Source organism: Sphaerodactylus townsendi, linkage group LG01 (genome assembly GCF_021028975.2).
Source record: "Sphaerodactylus townsendi isolate TG3544 linkage group LG01, MPM_Stown_v2.3, whole genome shotgun sequence".
Taxonomy (NCBI): domain Eukaryota; kingdom Metazoa; phylum Chordata; class Lepidosauria; order Squamata; family Sphaerodactylidae; genus Sphaerodactylus; species Sphaerodactylus townsendi.
Genome location: NC_059425.1, coordinates 126,578,894 through 126,601,320, shown reverse-complemented (window position 1 = coordinate 126,601,320; position 22,427 = coordinate 126,578,894). Strand labels below are relative to the sequence as shown.

The 22,427-nt window shown below is 40.7% G+C and overlaps 1 protein-coding gene across 2 annotated transcripts in view; it reads left to right on the top strand.

Moving 5' to 3' along the window:
• The window catches only part of GRIK2 (glutamate ionotropic receptor kainate type subunit 2), a 656,874-nt gene that overhangs the window by 581,064 nt on the left and 53,383 nt on the right, over positions 1-22,427 (top strand). For both annotated transcript variants that reach the window (XM_048493884.1, XM_048493875.1), the window contains exon 15: positions 16,482-16,707. In XM_048493884.1, the coding sequence (XP_048349841.1) occupies positions 16,482-16,707 (226 nt within the window). The remainder of the gene's footprint in view (positions 1-16,481; positions 16,708-22,427) is intronic.

Genomic DNA, 22,427 nt, shown 5'->3' with positions numbered 1-22,427 from the left:
GGTGATCCTACAGATCCCGGGCCGCCGGGTGCTCATCCCCTTGCAGCTCCTAACTGGTGGGTCATCGGGCTCCACTGCAGAGGCCTTCCCGGCATGCTCCCTGAGCCCGACCCATCCCAAGTCTCATTCAGAGGCCTTGAACCGCAGGGAGGTCCGTCGTGTGATTTCAACCTCCCCATAAGGATGCACTCCCCTGCCGAAGCCGCCAGGGCTGTGATGTGAGTAGTAGCACATCTAACGACCCCGTCCCATAAGGGGAGGGAGGGTGGGTCAGTTTGTCAAAGGCACCAAAAGAAGCTGAAGCCACCACGCGCTGCCTATTATATAGGGAGCATGTTCCACCCCTTGCCCTGTGCGTCATGCACAACATTGCCAGGTGGAAAGGCTCTGCTGCACAGCTGCCCAGAGCCACGCACACTCCGTGCATGGAGTTTGCGTAACCCTGCCCCCTGTCGCAATTACGGGCCTTGTTGACTCAAGTGCCATCATTTATTAAGACAAACCAAAGCATGAGAATACAGGCCATTGAGCTCACAAAGGGAAGATCTTGCAGGGCATGATCTCTCAGATCTGTTGGAAGCAATCCTGAATCAGTCTACTCAGAAGTAACTGCCATTTTATTCACTGAGCCTTGTGTTCTTCAAATTGCAGCCTTTGCTCCTTGGGTAGTCTCATGTTGCACCTGTACCATTCTACAAAAAAACCCCCACCAAATAAATGCCTTGCTGTGCATTTTACAAATTTTATGTGATTTTGCTTGGTCTTAGTAAAATGAAAATTACAAAAATTAAAGTTAATCTCTCCTTTCTGAACCAGTGAGGCTTGAAGGATTTTTTCCTTGACAGTTGCTGTCAATAGAGATGATTGCAAACTGTGTTTTTGTTCTCCGCTAAGTATGAATGTTTGCATCCTTTTTTTCCCAAGAAATCAATTACAAAAGATTTTGAATTAATAAATGTGACCTGATTAAATTAACCATGATGACTTGACTTTATTTTAATCAGCACAACTTTGTGCTAATCATTCTTCACACGCACAGGCATCCATCTTTCCCACCATTCAGTTAGGTGGGTTACCTCTTCCCAGTTCTGAAAATTTCACAGAACCATCAGGGCCTATTTCGGATAAATTAGCACCCAATGTTAAGCAGCCATTCAGAGCCATTAACCTAACAAATATATAGCCAGCCAGTTGAAGAATGGTAGAGGAACTAGGTGCTTAATTTTATCCTGGTTTTTCTATTTTGCATAGTTTTCTCCATGGGCAGAGAAGCAGTGGGCAGTGGTTTTGAACAGAAACCACTTCTTCCAATTTAAATTTCTTATCCTCCAGAGGAAAGTCATTCAATCATGTATGCAGACTCTTCTCCAGCAGAATTTATTTTGCTCTAGGTGTGTTAAGGACAGTCAAGACAATCTGCTTCCAATTTATGGTACCCCTATGAATAATAATATCCAGAATGTCCTATTGTTAACAGCCTTGCTCAGCTCTTGCAAACAGGGTTGTGTGGCTTCCTTGACTGAGTTAATACACTTCCTATTGGGGCTTCCTCTTTTCCTGCTGCTTTAAGTTTTTCATAGCATTAGTGTTAGTTTGCAAGACCTGTTATCGATAGGATGTTTTGGAGGAAATTGATTCATAGGGTTACCATGAGCTGGAAGTGACTTGACAGCACTTAACACATATGTATTATTTCTTTTCCAGGGACTCTTACTCTAGCTACACTTTAGGGAAAAACTGGCTTGCCTGGCAAATCAAAATATTTTTGTGGACACTTCAAAGATTAACCAATGCAGGCATCTGGGAAGAGGAGAAGGACAAGGAAGAAACTGGTGATATGGGATCAAAGGGGCAGGTTACGAAGAAGGGGTTGGTGGGCACCATTAACCCACCAACAGTTTTCTAGAGCCCGCTGTATTTGTTTGTACAATGAGCTTTACTGCTAGTTCTAAATATTTTTATTAGCAACTGATATTACAGTGGACAAAAGAGAATTCTTTTCTTACATGTGAAATGGTAGTCTGCCATTGATGTTATTCCGTATTCCACTGATATGGGACAGGAACCTACGAGCCATATGTGAATTAGACAAGATATGGAGTGTTTCATTGCCCAGTTCACATGATACAGAAATCACACTTTTTAAACACATGCCTGGTGAGTTCCTTCTCACATGAATGAAATGCAACACAACAATTACAGAGGATTGATTAGATGAAAAATTGACCAAGAGACAAAAGGTGATTCAATGTCACAGAATTATTTTTGTGTTCTTTCTCTTCTTTCAGCATTTCTGCAAAATGAGATCAAGGGAAGTGGTCAGAAACCTGTCCTTCTGTCTCAATATAATCAGCATTCATGATTAGGATTGGAGGATGTGTAGACATGATTACTGATAACTGGACTTTTTAAATATGTCTGATTCAGTGGACTGTTTCTTATGATTCTTATAGTCATTATTAGTTGCAGGAATCAGCAGAATAACCAACAGGATAACCAAACAGAATTTGCTGAGGCAGCAAATCAGATGACCAAGTGGGCAACTACTGTCCTGTATCATTTTGCTCAGCAAAAGCAATGACTTTATTAGGTAAGGGTAGAGAAAAAGATGTGGGTATGTCAAGACACTCAGGAAGTGACCACACAGAACACAGAACATTCTCTTGTATCTATAAGTCTTCCTTGTGTTATTATTGTTACTATATTAGGTTTTTAAAATCTCTGTAGATTTATTAATTCTTTATTAAAACATTTATATCCCACTTTTCCTCTTGGTTCTCTGCAGAGCAGCACAAACAAATGACATGTCTCTGAATCAAGAAATTTATGGCATATAGTTAGCAAAAAAAAGGCTAACAAAAACTGAACAAATCCTATATGTACTTTGCTTGTATGCGCTTTATGTACTTTGTTGCAGTAGGCAGTTATGCTTTAGGTGTTATGCCAAAAGCTTCAGGGAAAAGGTAGGTTTTAGCCTGGGATTCCTGAAGAAATAGTTAGGTATGGCATTCAGTTATGTGTATTCTTCTGCTATTTTTTAAAAAAAAACTGAAATCAGCCTGAAGATGTTCCAAAATTGAATGGAGAAAATGCTAGGGAGTATTCCTTATTCACATTTCCTATTTCCTTATTTGTGAATCTGTCTAAAAATACTGAAGATAATTGCACAAACTGGAAACCGACTTCAGCCACCTCAGCTCATTATTGTTGTTAACTACCATCCCTTGTCCAGTTTCACCCTTTGCCCTTTATTTTGGACAGACTTCCTTTGGGCTTTTCCCACAGAATCTTATCCTGGTTAGGCCTTCCAGGCTGCCCTGTTTCACTGGGAGAAGCCTGAAGGCTGCTCCTGTAACAGCCACCTCCTTGGGAAGGGTGAAGAGGGATGGGTATGGGTAAGGTGACCAGATTTTTACTCCTGTAACACAGGGCACGCGCGCGCACCTGCGCGGCCGCAGGAGAACACTGCCTTTTGCGGCGCTCCCCGGTCAGGAAACAGGGAAGCGCCCCAGAAGGCAGTGCGGCAGCGCAGGAGGCGCACGTGGCCACAGGAGCACACTGCCTAATCGGGACAATTTTAAAACCCCGCAGAACGCGGGACACATTGCGGAAAAGCGTGAGTGTCCTGCCAAAAGCGGGACGGCTGGTCACCTTAGGTATGGGGAAAGGCTGTCATCATAGCAGGAGAGAAAGAGATTGCTGGGGCTATTTCCCCACTTTAGTCTGGAGCCACCAGAAAGAACTGAAGCACAGCATAAGTATAAACATAACAAGTTAAGCCATTCCAAAATTAAATAATAGGATCCTGCTGAACAATAAGCTATATAGAATCATAAAGACCACAAACTCTATCAGAATGTGTAAAGAGAAGTTTCTATTTTTACTCCTTCCTCTGAGTAAGAAACCCAAAAGCATCTAGTTTGTGTTTGCTGTGTTCCAGAGGGCAGTCTTCATAGGAATTAAATTGCACCTGGATGCACAATGGGAGCAATATTAGTCTTGTGGAAAACTTCCCTGAGGTAGTGTAATAACTGAAAATTAACTATCAATTCATTTGTTATATGTTATATCTATTTTGGATATTTAATCTAATTATTTGGGGCTTCTTAAAGAGAAACATTATTCCCTTCCTCCTTTTGCAGGACAATAGGACACAGGATAGAATTTATTTTGCTCAGTGATACATTTTTCTTTTATGTAGTTGAATTGTTGGCAAGAACACCTTTCCTACCTTTTCTTCATTTGTGGTCTATGGACCATGAAAACTCGCATTTCAATGTAAAAGAACACTGTATGGACTTTTTAAAAAAAAATCAGTTTGTGCTGATGCAACAAATTTGGCTGCTTCACTTAAAGCTTTACAGGCCTCAGCATTCTGATTAAAAAAAAACCACGAGGACACAGAATGGAAGAGGCCAGTTGTATAAAATGAAAAGGCATCTTTCATCTTTGATTCCTTTCCTTGAAGACTGAAGGCAAACTACGCTGCCGTAGTTCTGGGTGGCATGAAAAACAATTTCAAACTAAAAAGAATGGTTACTTTTAACCTTAAAATTTTAATAAAGATAGTTTGTCTTCAGCCATCAAGGGCTAGAAATTCAACTTTAGTTGCACATTGAGTTTTCGATGACTTTTTTTACCCATTAGATTTATAGTCAGCAGATGAAAGATTGAGTTGAATGTCTGAGACAAAATTACTAATGCACTAGAATGGTATAGTAAAGACATAATATTATGTCAGCCTTGCAAACAGAGATTGGAGCCTATTCATTAGGAATCATTGTACAATTTAGTTGTTCCTGGTTACCTAGCCTTTTGCTTTGAATTTGTAGAATTTATGTGTTTTTTAAAAAAAAGTTTCATTACCAAGTCAGTATTTTAAATAAGACAGTTACAGGTTACAATCTGGAAAACCCATTTTAGCTTATGAGAAAGATGATCACGTGATGCCCGCCTGGCAACTTTGATTGTAAGAGGGTTTTGAAATATCCGGGATTGGAGGAGGAGAGGGGTTTAGCCAAGGAACCTTCAGAGTCTCCAGTGTATGCACAGATGTATCCTTTTTTTGATTTCTGAGAGTGTTTGGTATAGTTGTTGCTTAACAGGCAATACATAATGACTGTAGAAGTGTCATTGTTCACATCCATATATACCATCTTTCATACATAAAATATTTTTGTTATATGAGTAATGGAACTTCCCTTGAATTCCGCAGTGTTTTATTGAGGCTTTTCTGGGTACTTGCAGTTATTTGAGGAGTGAATCTTTTTTTAACAGAATCTTTAAGACACTCAGCAAACCATCAAAAGTCATTTTTGTCGTACAGTCAAATCCACCTAATTGTGGTTTGATGGTAGTTTTCTCCCCTCCTCCCTTTGAAGCTGTTTTGGGAAGATATGACAGGAAGTAGAAAAGCAGGGAGGGAGTCACTTAATCCTTCCCTATCCAAATACATTCCCCTACCAAGCAATCTCTGCAAAGTTTCAACTGTGTCTTTTCACTTGCAAATGTACTTTGAGACTCCCATGGGAGAAGGGCACTAGGGAAGCAATTTAGAGTAGGGAAATGGAAAGTACTGAAGCTATTGAGTGTTTCTTTCCAATGTCTCTTTAAATCATCCCCAACAATGGGGTGTGGTTACATACATTTTCACAAAAAATTAGAGTGCTAAAAAGAACTATATCATGTTTTATATATGCTTTCTGTGGGAGACTTCATTTTTCTGTGTTATTTGTAGATCCTTGTTTAACTGGCATGAAATTCTTAAAGTCAAGATTCTAAGACTGCTAATCAGTCTATTTCAAACTTTCTAACTCCTCCCATTTTTATCTGAGCTGCAGAAGCATATTGTTACACAAGTGGAAACATCCCTTTGTTACATGTTTATTTTTTTAGGATGACAAAAGAAATATATTAGGTTAGTTTCTGTGAATTCATTCCACTAATGTAGACCTTTCTTCAATGCAAGGAGTCTTGTTGTGATGCCAGAAATAAGTTTCTGCCATCTGTAAACCAGACTGATATGGTCCAACACAGTTCCGGTTCTGGCAACTGAGCAGACCAGACGAATATGAACACTCTCCCACAATTTTAAGCTAAGATATGGTCCAACCCATTGTGTTCTTCCACATAAAAAAGTGACAGCCATTTTGTTCAACATTATAGATTGCAAGTCCAACCTGCATGAAATATTTTTCACAATCTTCCATCTCCTCAGTGTATCAAATGAAGAATGCAGTTAGGTGGGGGATATGGTAGCTTACAACTTTTATAGGATGTATTGTGAAAAAGTGATGCATGAGCAATAGTAAAGCAATAGTAAAGAAAAAAAGTTTGTTTTCCAGGCAGAGCTAAATGGGAAAATTCTTCTAAGGTTACAAGTCAGTAATCATTCTCTTGATTTAGGATTTCTTTTCAAAAAATCAAAGCAAGCCAACTAGAAACTCAGAGCTAAACATATTTCCTGGGAACTAAGGCCTAATTAATATGTTTATTTTTCAGAAGTTGGATATGTATCTTATTATCCTTCAGGGAAACTATGTGAATTAGCATCTCTCTGATGTTGTAGCTTTTGAGTTTGTTTATATATATAAAGGAACTGCATCATGCAAATTCCTGTCCACATGAAAATTATTAGGAGGTTGTAAAGAGTAGCAATAAGTATTCAACTGGAAAAATTCAACCACTTCCTATTATTCTATGATATCATCAGTAACACAAGGCATACTTAATGTGGTTTACTGCCTTACCAATGAGCTATAATTCATTCCCTAATCTGTGCCTGAGATCACACTATAGCCTCAAATCCAGATAGATTCCATCAAATGTTGTGCAAAGAAATTTACAGATAGTATGACATTTACTCATTGTTACCTGTAAACATCTGTACCACTTAGATTGAGGTAAAAGTCAAAACTAGCAAAGAGGCATACATGGTTGCCGTTAGGTAACACTGACAGTCTATCACTGGAACAATAGACCAGTGAAACCTACATGAAATCTACATGGTCTAGGTGGCGCACACACACACGTGCGCATGGCAGCAGAGAGCAACCTCCTCAGCTAAAGATTGCACAGGGAAAATAGGTCTGTAAAATGATGGCTTGGCTCAGCTACGGATAATTTGCAGCTGGGGATACTTTGTGTCCTGTTTAAACAACAACAACAAGAACAAAAACATGGGAAAAGCCCGCTGTGAAGCTGACAGCCATGGGATAAGCACTGCATGCATAAAGGGCCTATGTTTCATTTGTTAAAATGTATTTAAATTATATTAGTATTTTTGTAAGACACTTAGTTCTGCCCTGGGAGACAGAAGTGGGATAAAAATATGCTAAAAATATGCTAAAATAAATAAGCAAATTCATAAAGGTTGGAATTGCGACATTCTAACTTTGGCCCTTTCCGCACGGGCGGTTAATGGTGCCCTGGGAACGGCAAAAACGTCATCCCCAGGGAGCCATTCGCACAGGGGGCGCAGCTGCTTCGCAGCCGCACCTCCCTCGCGCCACCCGATTGGCGCGAAGCTGCCGTTTTCCGACCTCGCTCGGGGAGCGAGGTTTCCAGAAAACAGCAGCTTGGAGCCGCTGCCGTGCGAACGAAAGCAGCTCCAAGGCACCCTCCCCCCTCCCACCCTTCACTTACCTTGTCTCCAGCCGTGCAGCGCGGCGCCAAGGCCTGGGGACATGGCCCCCTGCCCTGCGACTCTGGAGCAGTCGCGCAGGGCCGGGGGGGCGTGTCTCCAGGCCTCGGCGATGTGCCAGACGGCCAGAGACACGCCGGGTCGGCCGGGTGACGGCACTCCACGGCGCCGTCGTACCGGCTGTTTCTGGGACCGTTCGTGCGAACGGTCCCAGGGGGGTTGGGTCGGCGTGGGATGCGCCGTGCGGAAACGGCTTTTGTTAATTTCTGTTTTCTATTGTCTATTGACACATTTTGGCAATCATGTGCAATTCCTTTCTTTTAGTCTGATTTTTGCCTTTTCTCCTATAGCGTACAATGCTGCAAATGCTTTCTTGGTCTCTAAATTGTGCATGTAGTTAGACTTTATAATTTCTGTAAATAGCAATAACAGAGCTGTTTTAAAGATGTTCCCTTTATATTATTCCAAAATGCACACTGCAATTGCAGAACTTGGTTCTTTCACTGTTTACATTCACAATCTGACACATTGTTATCATCCAGTGATCTTTAATTTATGAGAGCTGAGTTAGCTAGAAAGTAGTCTCTCCTCTGCATGTCATTGTGATATCTGCCATCTTGAAGCACCAGGTACTGGAACTCTTTGATTTGCCATAACCTCTAATTGTCTTGCTAGCCAGGATGGGCTTCAGGGTTTCAGAGTCATTATTGTTTCATTTTTTCCCCAAGAAATGTCACAAGTCATAAGTATCTCACTTTACAGCTTTGCATTATCTCCTGCATTACAGCAGCAAAAATAAGCTTAATAAATTATGCCATCAGAAGTATTCCCTTCCAGATATTATTCCAAGTGGGGCAGACTGTTTGCTGCTAGGTCAGATACTGAGGAAAATAAAATAACACACTTCATCACAGAAACCATTAAATCAATTGATCGGCTTCCCTGACAATAAGGAAGATAGAAATACAATGTAAATTTTAATATCATCCTGCATCAATATCAGCCTTGAGGTGGTAATGGTTGGCAGCTCTGCCTAGATTTCAGAATGTCACATTCCTTATTTCAGTGTTGCAGCTACCTCTTCTATTACTGTGGTCCCTTTATTCATGACAAGCCTACTTGACACAGCTCCAGGTCTAGGGTGGGTTGCTACAATGAAAAACAGATGAACGTGACCTTTGATATTTCTTTGTTTTTGTATACTCCCATTATGAAGGTTTTTGTCCACCCATTTGTGTACCCATTAAGTATAGTCCTTTTATGCATTTTTTTCTGCAGTTTTATTTATGTGTATACACATCCTATATGCCAGAGGTCCCCAATGTGATGCCCATGGATATCATGGTGCCCACCTTTTCCGTGGTGCCTGCCAAATGTTGTTAGAAAGTAAGCAGGAGGGTCTTTTGCCCAGCAAAACTTGATTGCCCACAGGAGATCAGATGGATTTACAGATGTTTGAAATCATTGCTTTGGCAACAGCTGCCACTACAGCAGCACATGACTAAAAGTGAGCTATGTGTGAACAAGAGAATATCTTTAAATAATATGTTGAATCAAAAAGATGCCCTACCAAACAGACCTTCTGCCTGAAATGTTGAAGAATTACTGTTAAGCATACCCTCACTCCCTGGTATTTTGTGGTTGACTCCATTTCCATTTTGCAGTTGTGCCCACCATCCTGTGTCAAAGATGTCCACCTGCTCAGAAACATTGGGAATCAGTGCATCATATGTGCATGATATATAATGCTTGCTTTCCGGTGTAGATATTACACTGAAGAATATCTGTCTGTCTGCCTATCTATAGAAGAATATATCTTTTCTAGAAAATATTCAGCAAATGATATAAAAAATAAGGGCCCATGCTTTAGTTTCATATGGTGAACAACCAAAATGGGGATTTTTGAACTGAATCTGCAAGCTTGTACAAATTGATAATTAAAATCCCCCAATCTAAACAAAGACCATAGGAACTGAAGTGCTAGTTGCCAGTAAAGGCAAATTACTATTCATGAACTGAAGCCTTTTGTTTCATTGTTCTAATGATGATTATCATCACCATTGAAGAATGAAATGCCTGCAGAGCGTATTCAGTATTCTTTCCTGCAGTGTCATTTAAGCTGTTTTCAATTCAAGGGTGATTTTGTACGGCAATTGACCACTGCCCATGTTAGTATTACAAGATTTGACCAGTGGACTTCTACTGATAAACTAATCGTGATAGTTGAGAAACTAATCCTAAACCAAATTACGCTCTTCAAAACCCACGGACTGTGTTTAGGATTGCACTGAAAATACCTATAGTTTAGTGTTATCTCCTGGGAGACAATGAACACAGGTCCATGTGTAGGGATTTTTTTTCTATTTCTGTGGAAAGAATATGTCATTTCTTCTCTGTGAAACCATGGAGAATGGAAGATACATAGCTGAATTCCTGTTACAGAGATTGCTCACACACATTTTATTAAAATAGAAAGCCTGGATAGAAATGTTCTAATAAATAATAAAAATAAGATGTTAATATTTGTGCTATTGTGTGTTAAGTGAACAACAGTGCTATAGTCTGAAGCCTATTGTTCTGTGTTGCATTAGATTGTTAAGATTTTAGAGACTGTCATACCTTTTCAAAAGTAATAAAGACTTCTTTCCCAACTGATTAAATGTTTGGAAAAGCTGCTTGCTTGTCACAGTGACTGCCACAGTGGGAGATATTCTGATTGTAGGCAAAACTCATCTCTATAAAATGAGGGCTGGAAATTCACAAATAACAGATAGATACAAGACTCCCCTGTTGGCATGGTAGGTTGCCGATTGAGCACCATGGTGGTTGTTTTCAGATGCAAGCACTGAGCCCCTTCTGTTGTTCAACATCCTCTAAAATGTTTCAGTTGATTTGCTGTCTCTATCATGTTACAGTGGTAATACATATTGTTCAGGAGAGACAAAAACTTATCCTGTGCACTTGGGATAGCATTTAAACAGAAAAGACAATTGGATACCAAGGTTTTCCAGTTATTTGAAAACACTGGTTGTCTGTTCTGAATGACAGAATCATTTTGAGTCCCATGGCATTTGTAGATTTTTAGATCTAGCCTATCAAGCCTATCTTAAATAGCAAAATTGATATAAAATGAATTCAAGCATAATTTGTTTCTGGAGCTGTGTGATCCCCTTTCATTTTATTAAGCTTTTCCCCCCATTTTATCATTGGAATGCCCCTGCTTTAAATAGTATGTCATAGGTTGGCATCATCTCAGTGAGTTCTTGCAGATGGTTATGAGATCCTGTTTTTATTACTGTTAGTAGACATGTTTGAATGATAAATGTGCAAAAGTCTCTTGGCAAATTGAAATGAGGCCTGGATTGTATCTCAGCAGGAATACTAAGTTATCCTTATCAGAACAGTTGTTCCCTTCTGTGATGGACAGAAGGCTGTCCCACTCCTGAAGTGATAATCAGCTATTCATATTAGCCTTTAGGAGTGTTGTTGCAGCATCCAATCTCTTTTGAAAAGGGGAATGACTGGTTGGAGGAACACAGAGGAAAAAGAGAGTTGAGTTCTGCGTCAGGGACAGAGCAGTGACAGCTCAGGTCTGGCTCAGGAAAAAGTACAGGCATAGCAAATGGTAGATCTGCCTGGTAGTATAGCAGAGAAGTTTCGTTCTATCTCTGAAAGACAAGAGAGTGCAATTGTTCAGCCTGTCTCTGGTGACAAACAGACCTTGTGTCATTTAGTCTGATTCTAGGGCCCTTTCTGCACTGCGGAAAGGGCGCTCCTCCACCGGCAGGAATTTTGCCAGTGGAGGGGTGGGGGCCATTCGCACAGGAGTGTGCGAGCGGCCCCCGCAGAGGCCAGTGCAGGAGAGGCGGCTCCGCACGGAGCTGCCTCTTCCCCATCCCTCTCCCACTCACCTCGTCACCTTCGTCACCCTGCTGGACTCCTAAGACCCACCCACGCTGCCCTCCGACCTCCAGGGGTCGGAGGACAGCGAGGGAGGGTCTCAGCAGTCCAGTAGAGCGATGAAGGCGACGAGGTGAGTGGGAGAGGGACGGGAACGCACTGTTTTCAAAAAACCTCCCTCCAGGAGGGAGGTTTTTGGAGGCGGCCTGACGCTGCCCTGGGGGTGAAGGAGGGGAGCCAGGTCGGTGCTGCTGCGTTTTAGCAGCGCCGCCTGTGCGAACGGCTCCCTGGGGACGGCGTTTTTGCCGTCCCCAGGGCGCCTTAAATGGCCTGTGCAGAAAGGGCCTAGGAAAAGGAGTGGCTTTGTGTGTGAGAGCTAGTCAGAAAATGTGTTAGTGGTTCAAGGGAACTACTAGGGAGTTCAAGGGAACTACTAGGGTGGTTCAAGGGAGCTAGTGGTTCAAGGGAACCACTGATCGCATAGGAAAACTGATGAAGAAGCACAACCTACAAACAATCTACAGACCCACTAAGAAAATTCAACAGATGCTACGTTCAGCAAAGGATAAGAGGGATCCTTTAGCTACTGCAGGAGTCTATCGCATACCATGCAGCTGTGGACAAGTCTACATAGGAACCACCAAATGCAGCGCACAGACACGTATCAAAGAACACAAAAGGCACTGCAGACTATTTCAGCCAGAAAAATCAGCAATAGCAGAACACATGATAAACCAACCTGGACATAGAATATTATTTGAAAAAACAGAAATTCTGGACCACTCTGAAAGCCACTACGTCAGACTACACAGAGAAGCAATTGAAATCCATAAGCACATGGACAATTTTAACAGGAAGGAAGAAACTATGAAAATGAACAGAACTTGGCTGCCAGTGTTGAAAAAATACTAGGGTCAAGACTGTGTCAAACCAGCTCCACACAAACACAGGATGACCATAGACAAAAGAAACAAAGGCCAGGATACTTCTATTCAGATGCTCCCACCAGTGACCTTGCTATCTACAGGGTTACTCCCAGGCTATAGTCTTCATTGTTACTCATACTTCTATTCAGATGCCCTCAACTATTGACCTGGTTGCCGCCTTTGTTACTCACAGACAAGGTTTCCCCACCCACCCTGGACACTCCAACAGATATATACTCCACTTGCTTTCCCAACATCAGATCCTCTGAAGATGCCAGCCACAGACGCAGGCGAAACGTCAGGAGAGAATGCTGCTAGAACACGGCCATACAGCCCGGAAACCACACAGCACCCAAGTGATTCCGGCCGTGAAAGCCTTCGACAATACAGAAAATGTGTGTTTGTACCTGGAAGCATTGTAGAAAAGTCTAGCTATTCTCTGAAGTCATGACTAGTTAAAATTTTTGACCCTCATCCAAGTTTCTCCTTTGTCTACCTGGAGACCTTTTTTGCTAGTTTGCTCCTTTAAAACCAATAAATAAATCTTAGTTGTTTATATATAAATTCATCCTCTGAGATCTTAATAATCTCCTTGTGCACCACAAAATTTACCTCACAGCAGCAAACCTAGAGCCAGTGCCTTTGCTGCCTGTAAAACACCTGGAAACTGAAAGGAAGGTTTATAGTTCAAAACAAACCTAGACCCCAAAAATCTTTGCAGACTACATGCATCCCCTTAGTAGGGAAAAAAGAGAGGCTTGTCACACCTTTTTGATCCATATATACTACTAATCCTCCTTGGGGGCAGAAACTACAGATGTCAGTCTACTCAACTTCAAAATGGTCCATAATGTCAGTCATGTGCTCAATTCCTTTCCTAGAGCTAAAGTTATAATTATATTTAATGTATCATTAGTACACTAGAAAATACTCCCTATTTTTGTATAGATTTCTGGAGTGATACGATCATGCATATGTTCAGGTCACGTTCTCCTGTTTGTTTTTAAAGATACCTTTGCAGAATGGTAAACTCACCTACAACTGCAGCCCTTGTCATTTTCAGCTGGCTCTTGCCAAATCTTTCCATTTACAGTTAGTCAAAACAGCCAGAGTCAATTTTTGTCTCTAAAGGGACAATACCAAAAAATGTATTATGTCCTTAATAATCTTTTGCAATATTTTTCTCATTGTCTGGGAGTGACATCAGCAATGCTGTATCATTTGGATTTTCTGCAACTATTAGAGCACCATCTAAACATCCTTCAGCAATGCAATGATGACACTTCCAGGTGCATGGGTAGTGATTTCAGAACATTAGGATGCTGCTGACATCCCTTTAGCTTTGTACCATCCCCCCCCCCAATCCAGTTTAGTGATGCTGCAGAGTACTGCTGGCAGGAGGGGATCATCTAATTGATTATCAAGATTATTTTATGTATTCTCTGCTGGTATTCCTTTTTCCTTTCAGTACCCTGAAACCTGACATTCAGCTTTCTTTATCACTACAGTTAAGCGGATTCCGCATGGGCCAAAAACAGTGATGTGAAAACAGTGTAAACCCTTTTACACCATTTTAAACCATTTTCACACTGTTTTCACTCCGCTGTTTTTGACGCATGCAGAATCCGCCAAAGAGTCAAACTTATTCCATAACATGTATCTTTTCACCTTTTCTTTTCCCAGTTGGTCCCTTCTCCCCTTTCTTTTCCTTCTTAACATTCTTATCATTGATTACTCTGGAGCCTGCATGCAGAGCTTATATTATTTTGATGATTTTCAGTCCTTTATAAATAATAAAATCAAGAAAAACAAGATTATGTGTGCACTAGCCCTGAGCACTGCAAACTCTCAGAAAGACTTCAAGTATAATCTCTGCACTTCAAAAATAAGCCTGGCAATTAGGCAGCATTAGGCAGCATTCTAGTTTGGTAAAAGGACTTACTGTTCACTACAGTTTGGATACAGTCATCACAGACATAAATGTCTTTTACAGTATTGAACTGTGAGAGATAACATTAAGGCTCATTGCAGAAAGAAAAACGGTTTATTGTTATCTGTCTTGCAATATATCTGCTTATTAACTTACCGTATATACTCACGTATAAGCCGACCCGTGTATAAGCCGAGGCACCTAATTTTACTGCCCAAACCTGGGAAAACTTATTGACTCTGGTATAAGCCAAGGGTGGGAAGGCTTTGTCAAACCCATACAGCAGGCAGAGGGAGCTCCTTATTTGGGCAGTGACTCCCCCTAATGTCACTGCCCAAATAAGGAGCTCCCTCTGCCTCCTGGTTTGAGGAAGCCCAGCCAGCCAGGGTGCCTCCAGCTTCCCCCCTCACCCTGGAGGAGGGCAGCAACAAGGGGCTTCTGGCAGCAGGGAAGTTGTCCTGGCCCGCCCTCAGCCTGCTTGCCATTGATAGAAAATGGTGACTCGCCTATAAGCCGAGGGGGCTTTTCTCAGCCTTTAAACAGGGCTGAAAAACTCAGCTTATACACGAGGATATATGGTAGGTTAACCACAAGGATTGACCTTGTGGATGGATTTAGAAGGGAAAATAATCTGATTACCTCCTTGGCAAAAAGCAATTGTTTTTTTCATGATTACTGTACTGGACTTCATTTGAACAGACATGTTTTATACATTATAGTTGCAACTGTGTTAACAGACTTTTATTTGATATTTTAGCCATGTCAGTTATTTTAGGCAGAGGCTTTTGTGCCCAGTGAGTCATCCAGTTCAATAGATGCCTGATGAAGTTGCCTGTTAGCTGGCTTGCCTTTCCCTTTCCCTTTTTAGATTTCTGGATTAATTGAAGGCAAGAAGTTCTCTATCTGTTCTGACTCACCTGGCTTGTTCCTAACCCAAGCTACCTTCCCAGCCAGTTGTGAAGCCCAATAGCCCAGAGCCTTGCTGTCCCTTTCTTTCTTGACTCATCTTTTCCATGCAGTGTTTAATATGCTCTCTTGCTTGTGAGGGCAGCTGGATTTCAAAATGCTGGCAAGAGAGCAAGAGAGAATAACCATTTAAGATGATGGTGCAAATATGTTCTTAGAAGGTCAAACAAAGCATGTTATCCATTACTTTGAAAGGAACTTTGTTCTTGAATTAGTGGCAAGCAGTGCTGTCAGACATTTTCACCATATTCTAGTGATTTTAGCCAGACTGTTACACTTTGAAAATTTACCAGCAATAATTGCAAGCACCAGCATCTGCAGTTAAAAATCCCAGATGTCCAAAGCTGGGAAAGATCTTTGCCTAAAATTCTAGAGAGTTGCCTCTAATTTGAATCAATGGAACTTTACTAGATGGACCAGTATGAAGCAACTCTACTGTATGTCAGATATGCACTGTATATGTTTGCAGAGACAAAACAAGGAGAAACTGTGCCCAGGGCGCATGCGCTCCCTGCACTCCTGCCGCAGCATTGTCCACCCCAGAATGCCCCCCACGACCCCTCCTGCTGCAGCTGTGCCTGGGGCATCACGCCCCCCTACTCCACTGTATGTTTGTAATTGAATTATCATTGAGTCCCAGCATTTCTTCCTTCTTCATGTTGGAGAGCTCCAGATTTCACCTTCCTTTTTTATGTTTTATAGCCATTAAACTGCTACTGATATTTGTTCTAAATCCTCAAACCTGATGATGAACCTGTAATAGAAAAGCTTGTGTCAACCATTCTAATAATTAGAACAATGTTTTCACTGTTTATTCCTCAAGGAATCTGGAAAATGTAGTCCTGTGAAGGAGTTAGTGACCTATAACAAATGAGCTTCAGCTTCTCAGATGTGAAATAGCTGGGGAGCTTTGATCAGAGCCATGCTAACTAAAACAGTTCAATGTTCTATGAAACATTAAATCACAATGCAGATGTTGTCTACCTCTTCCAGTAAAAGATTGCACTGCCTGTTACTCTATGATAAAAAGTGTCTCAAAAATTTTTTTATTCAAGTCATGCTTCGTCATGATATCATAGGCCAATTGACCTTATTAACATCACATTTTTTGTTTCAGAAATCAAAAATCGCCACATATGAAAAAATGTGGGCCTTTATGAATAGCAGGAGGCAGTCGGTGCTTGTCAAAAGTAATGAAGAAGGTATCCAGCGTGTCCTCACCTCTGATTATTCTTTCCTAATGGAGTCGACTACCATTGAGTTTGTAACACAGCGGAACTGCAACCTGACTCAGATTGGTGGCCTGATAGACTCAAAAGGTTATGGTGTCGGAACTCCTATGGGTAAGTTGTATGCCCGTTTGTTCAATATTCATGAAATCTTACTAGTGGTAATATCACAAGCAATCAAAAAGTGTTTGGCATTAATTCAGTGTACCAGCAGCTGTTTCCTATTATTCTGAATAGGTTAATGCCTTTACTGAATTAATATATGGGAAGCATGATCACTCACAAAATATATAAATAAAATAATTACTACTACTACAGCTGAACAAGCATAACTTTGTGCTAATAAAAATGTGTAATATAATTGAGCAATGTTTGAGTGAGTTTAAATGGGGAGGCCCTACCATGTGCTTTTGGAGCACATCATGGGTTTCAAGCGAAGAAAATAGTTGGCTTTCAAAGAAACATGATGTTATGAAAAATATTAAAGTGACTGACTGTGCAGCTGTAGCATTGGCAAGACCAATGGAGAGTGAAAAGGGCAATTCTTAGTGATTGTTCTACAGTTATAGTGTACCAAGTTGCTGCTAGCATTCCTAAGGTTTTGTCTGAACATTTTCCCAGATCTTACAAAACCTCTTCTCTGAGCTGCATTTTGGAGGACATGGTTAAATTATTACATGTACTCCAATCTGTAGGAATGAAGTGGGAAAGAAATTTAAATAAGTGAATGAATGAGCAGATAAAGACTGTTTGGTTAGAAGCAAGTCACTTCGGGGGAATTAGTACTTAACATTTGGAACATTATTTTCTCCTAAAACTGGCATAAGGTTATCTGTTTTCTGTCAGACATGGACTTGGTGTTTTGTTTCCTTTTATAATGCTTTGCTTGGTACACTGCAGTCTAAAGGTGTTTATTCCAGCGCATTTGCTTGCCCTTATTGCAGTAGGCCCTGAGAAGAAGACTGTTGACTTGCTTATATGCATGTTCATTGTTGTATTCTGCCTCTTTTACACATGAACTAAATATAAGATTGCCAGCCTCCAAGTGAGACCTAGAGAACTTCCAGAATTGAAATTATTTCCAGACTGCAGAGATTACTAACCATGGGGGCAATGGCTGAATTCCATGTCATTGTGTCCCAGTGAGGTCCTTGGCATCCCCAACCCTACCCTTCCCATGTTCCACCCCAAAATCTCTAGTAAATTCCCAGCCTGGAGTTAACAACTCTGATCAGAGCTTTCTTGTGTAGAAGCAATAAACTTCTGAAAACTAATGCAAGGATTCAACACCAGGGGACAATTTGGCCTGCATGCCTTATTTGTTGGCCTTCCATCAACTAGGAATCCAGGAGGACACCTCTTATGTTATCTAGCCTTTCACACAGACAGTTGTGGTCATGTATCTGGAGGTTGATTCTCAAATGCTTACTGAACACTGAGTATCTTGTCAGTTAATGACTTAGGACCCAGCTAAAATCTGATAAAAAGTAAAGATTACATCTGACCATCATTGGGATAAATGGTTTGTACTAATAATGATTAGCCTAATCTTTTGGATATGACATGGAACTGACCAATCTAAAACAGTGTTTCTCAAACTTGAGCAATATTTTGCTCAAAATGTTATTTTAACACTTTTGAGGACCCAAAGCTATTCCTTCCTTCCTTACCAATTCTGACAAGCCACCTTAAATTATGCAACATCCTCTAGTGTCTTCAACCTGCAAGTCCTAACCAGACCTAACCCAAATCCTAACCAGTCTCACGCCCTTAATTGGAAGGGACCTTCATACTGATGACAGCTAGAGCATCCTAGTTGGTGAATCTTCTAGTCATCCATTAGCCAAACAGGGAAGGAGTTTTGAATTTTTTTTCAGACTTGCTCATAGATATATTATCAAACAAAACATGAGCTTCCAGTGTTCTATTGAAAACTGCCATTTGCTACTATTGTCTATAGGTGGAAAGTCATGAATTTCTGTTTCAATGGAGAAATCCTTTGTGCTGAAAAATAGAGTGAAGACCAGTTCAGCTTTATACTTGAAGTTGTTGGTGATTATACAAGATGCTACTTTCTTTAGTGCCACTCAGCTGATTAGATTTATTTCCTCCCTCCCTCCCTCCCTCCCTTCCTTCCTTCCTTCCTTCCTTCCTTCCTTCATTTATTTATCCATAAAGTCACAGATGACTTATGGTGGCTCCAGATGGTTTTCAAGACAAGAGACATTTAGAGGTTTGTCATTACTTGCCTCTGAGTAGCAATCCTGGTATTCCTTGATCGTCTCCCATCTAGATATTGACCAGGGCTGACCCTGCTTGGATTCCAAAATCTGATGAGATTGTGTTGATTTATTCATAGCATTTCTGGCCAGTGCTCTGAGGTGGTAGTAGCTGTGGCCAGCAGTAGCTCTATAATCTCCCTTCCTCTCAAAGAATAATGAAATGATTCAATCCACTGTTCCTAAAGCAGAGAACCTCTGCTCCTGTTCCTAAAAACCTGAGAATTTTCTACCTTCACTTTAGCTGAATGAATGTGAAAAGGGCTCTCCCTTGGTCCTTACAAAGGACTTGTGAGTCACTTGGAGTAGCATCATGGGCCCTCAGGATTTCTTATGTCCCAGTTTGAACACTCATCTAAAACTCAAAATTGAAATAAATAAATACATATGTAGAGTAAATTTCAATTCTTCATTCATCTCATTATAAAAAACACAATAACAGTGGCAGTTATATACTCTTGGTTGTCCACTGTTCTGGCAGGTTACAACAATGGTATGTAACAATATGCCAAAAATAAATATAAATTCATGTACTGCCAACAGTTATGTAAACTTGCTAGCTGAATCTGGGGAAAAGATTATTTTGAACTATGTGGAACGTGCTGTTAAACAGTGGGGTTGTAATTGAATGGAATTCTGTTTAAGGTGGATTTTGAACTCCCTATAGAAAAGCAACTGTCAATCAACCAGAACATGTTACCTGTAATACAATATAAAAAGATAAATTTCAGTCTACTCAAAATAACTACTGGTCACAGTTCATGTTGTTTGAAATTATGTTTATCTTTAATGCTAGAAAAAGATCATTTGAGTGGTGATCTAAAGGCTCAGGAGCCTTGGATTTATGAATGAAACATTAAATATATTATTAAATGTATTTGAATAATAAGTGCTATGATTGTTCTTGTCATGTGAGTCTTTTCAAAAACAGCGTTTTGAACCCTGTGCCGAGCGAACGGCACTGGGTCAGAGATGCCTATTTTAGGTGCCTCCATTTTGTCTGTAAACTTACCTTCTCTTCCCTGAGCAGCTCCGCAGGGATGAGGGGACACACCTCCTGCCTTCCAAACCCCAAGGCATTGCCATTGTCATAGGGGCATATCCTCTCGTCCCTGCAGAGCTGCGCAGGGAAGAGAAGGAAAGTTTACAAAAAGAATGGAGGCGCCTCCGTGTGAAGGTGCCTCTGTGGGCTGTGGCAGTTCTTGGACTGCCTGCATAGGAGCATGCGAACGGTCCCAGGGCTCCACTGGCATCATATATGCCAATGTGCTGCCGCTTCACAGGCCCGTGTACAACGGAACAAAGTGAGATATCCTACTAAGCAAATAAAAGGTATTTAATTTGTGAAGTATAATAGTTGATGTGGAGGGGCATGGCTTGAGTACTCCCGGAAGTGAATTTCTCTAATTTCCAACTGCAGGATGTTTTGAAGTAAATAAGAAATTGGTATGCCTACAGGACAATGCTCAGCCTCAATTCTTACATGGTGTAAAATGACCAAGATTTGTTTTTGCAAAGAAATATTGAATCTCTTGGTTCAACATGCAGCAATTCCAGGAAAATGTTTAAAGTTTATTTGGCCTCTGAAAGGCTTCTCCGTGTCTGCCTTTCATGACAAAGCATTTGTTTTTTTCATAAAAGTTAAGAAAAATGAAAACTAGCCATTAGGCAATTCAAATTACAAAGGTGCATGGAATTAACAGTATTGAGAACTGTATAGATTTTTTAAAAAGAGTTTAGAAATAGTGAGCAGGATTCTATGCAGTGACAGATAACATGATTGTAGAGGGAGGCTTCTTCTTTCACTTCCTCTGGGGACCTGTGTTGATGGACATACATTATGGTCAGCTACACCAAGGAGGTAGAATTGTCCCTGAAGGGCTCACTAACAAAAGGGATGGAGACGGTTAATTTGTCTGCTTTGCTGTTCTCAGTGCAATTACCAATTGAAACTCACATTTCATCCACATGTGTTCCCAAATTTCAGTAGTACCTTTTTGATGCCTCGGGAGCCAGTTTATGAAGGGGAGAGCAACTTCACCATTGCATTGTGCTGGTGCTGCAGACTCTGTCTTGTTCCAGTTCTTTTCTTCATTTGATGACAGAGTATATCCCTTAATGATATTTTAGCATTTCTGGTTGTTCCTGTTTAAACAATAACATATAGTAGATGTAGGAACAGAAGTGTCCATAGGCACAATATAATTTCTAACATGCTTTACTAAAATATACAGAACTGTAAAATAAGTGTTTACCTTTGCAGTGGTGGTGGGGAGTTATCATTGATGAGTATAAAATGGTACAAATTGGTGGTAAATTATGGCGCTGTGAATTAATACAAACATAAACATTTAGATGCAACTGAGTATAAATCAAACACCCATGATAGTGAATAATTGGGCCTCTTGGGGAATGGGGCAACAAAATATGCAGAACACATTTATTAAAGAAAATTGAAGAAGAATCAAAGAACCAACCCTGAGAGAAAGAAATGACTAAAGAAAGCAAGTGTGACTAGAACGGTAAAATCTATTCTGTATGTTGCATGTTCAGAAAACTACTTTTTAAAAACTTAACTAAAGATAATACAGGTTATAGTCCACAGAGTCATATATGCACAGGTTGCTCGATGGATGTTTAGGGGTAGTTAACCTGTACAACCACTGAAAAGACAGTCTCACTGAATATTTACATCATTGTAACCTAGTCTTAAACAAATAACACTGCTCCCTGGCCCATGTGAGGATGGAGAGAAGGAAGAAGGAAAAGGGGAAAGGCTATGGGGGCTTTCAGGAAAAAGAAAGAGGAAATAGTGGTGGAGAAGAAAATGAGATGCCTCCCACAAGTCCTTGTGGATTCATTTATACTTAATGATTAGCCCAGATTCTACCCTTCAGCCTACTTGTATCACCCAATATGAAGATCTCCTGAAATGTTATTGACATGGTTGAAGTTTTGATGTTTATCATTAAAGATAAAATTATTAAACATGTAGAAAAGCAAGACCTGCTGAGGAAGAGTCAGCATGGCTTTTGCAGAGGCAAATCCTGTCTTACAAACTTACTAGAGTTCTTTGAGGGTGTAAACAGGCATGTGGATAAGGGGGAACCAGTGGACATTGTCTACTTGGATTTTCAAAAGGCTTTTGACAAAGTTCCTCACCAGAGACTATTGAGAAAACTCAGCAATGAAGGAATAAGAGGGGAAGTCCTCCTATGGATTAAAAACTGGTTGAGAAACAGGAAGCAAAGAGTGGGTGTAAATGGGAAATTCTCACAATGGAGAGATGTAAGGAGTGGTATCCCCCAAGGATCCGTTTTGGGACCAGTGCTCTTTAACCTATTCATAAATGACCTGGAAGTAGGGGTGGGTAGCGTGGTGGCCAAGTTGCAGATGATACCAAATTATGTAGGGTGGTGAGAACCACAAAGGATTGCGAAGAGCTCCAAGTGGACCTTTAAAAATTAGGTGAGTGGGCTAAGAAATGGCAAATGCAGTTCAATGTAGCAAAATGCAAAGTGATGCACATAGGGGCAAAAAATCCAAACTTCACAT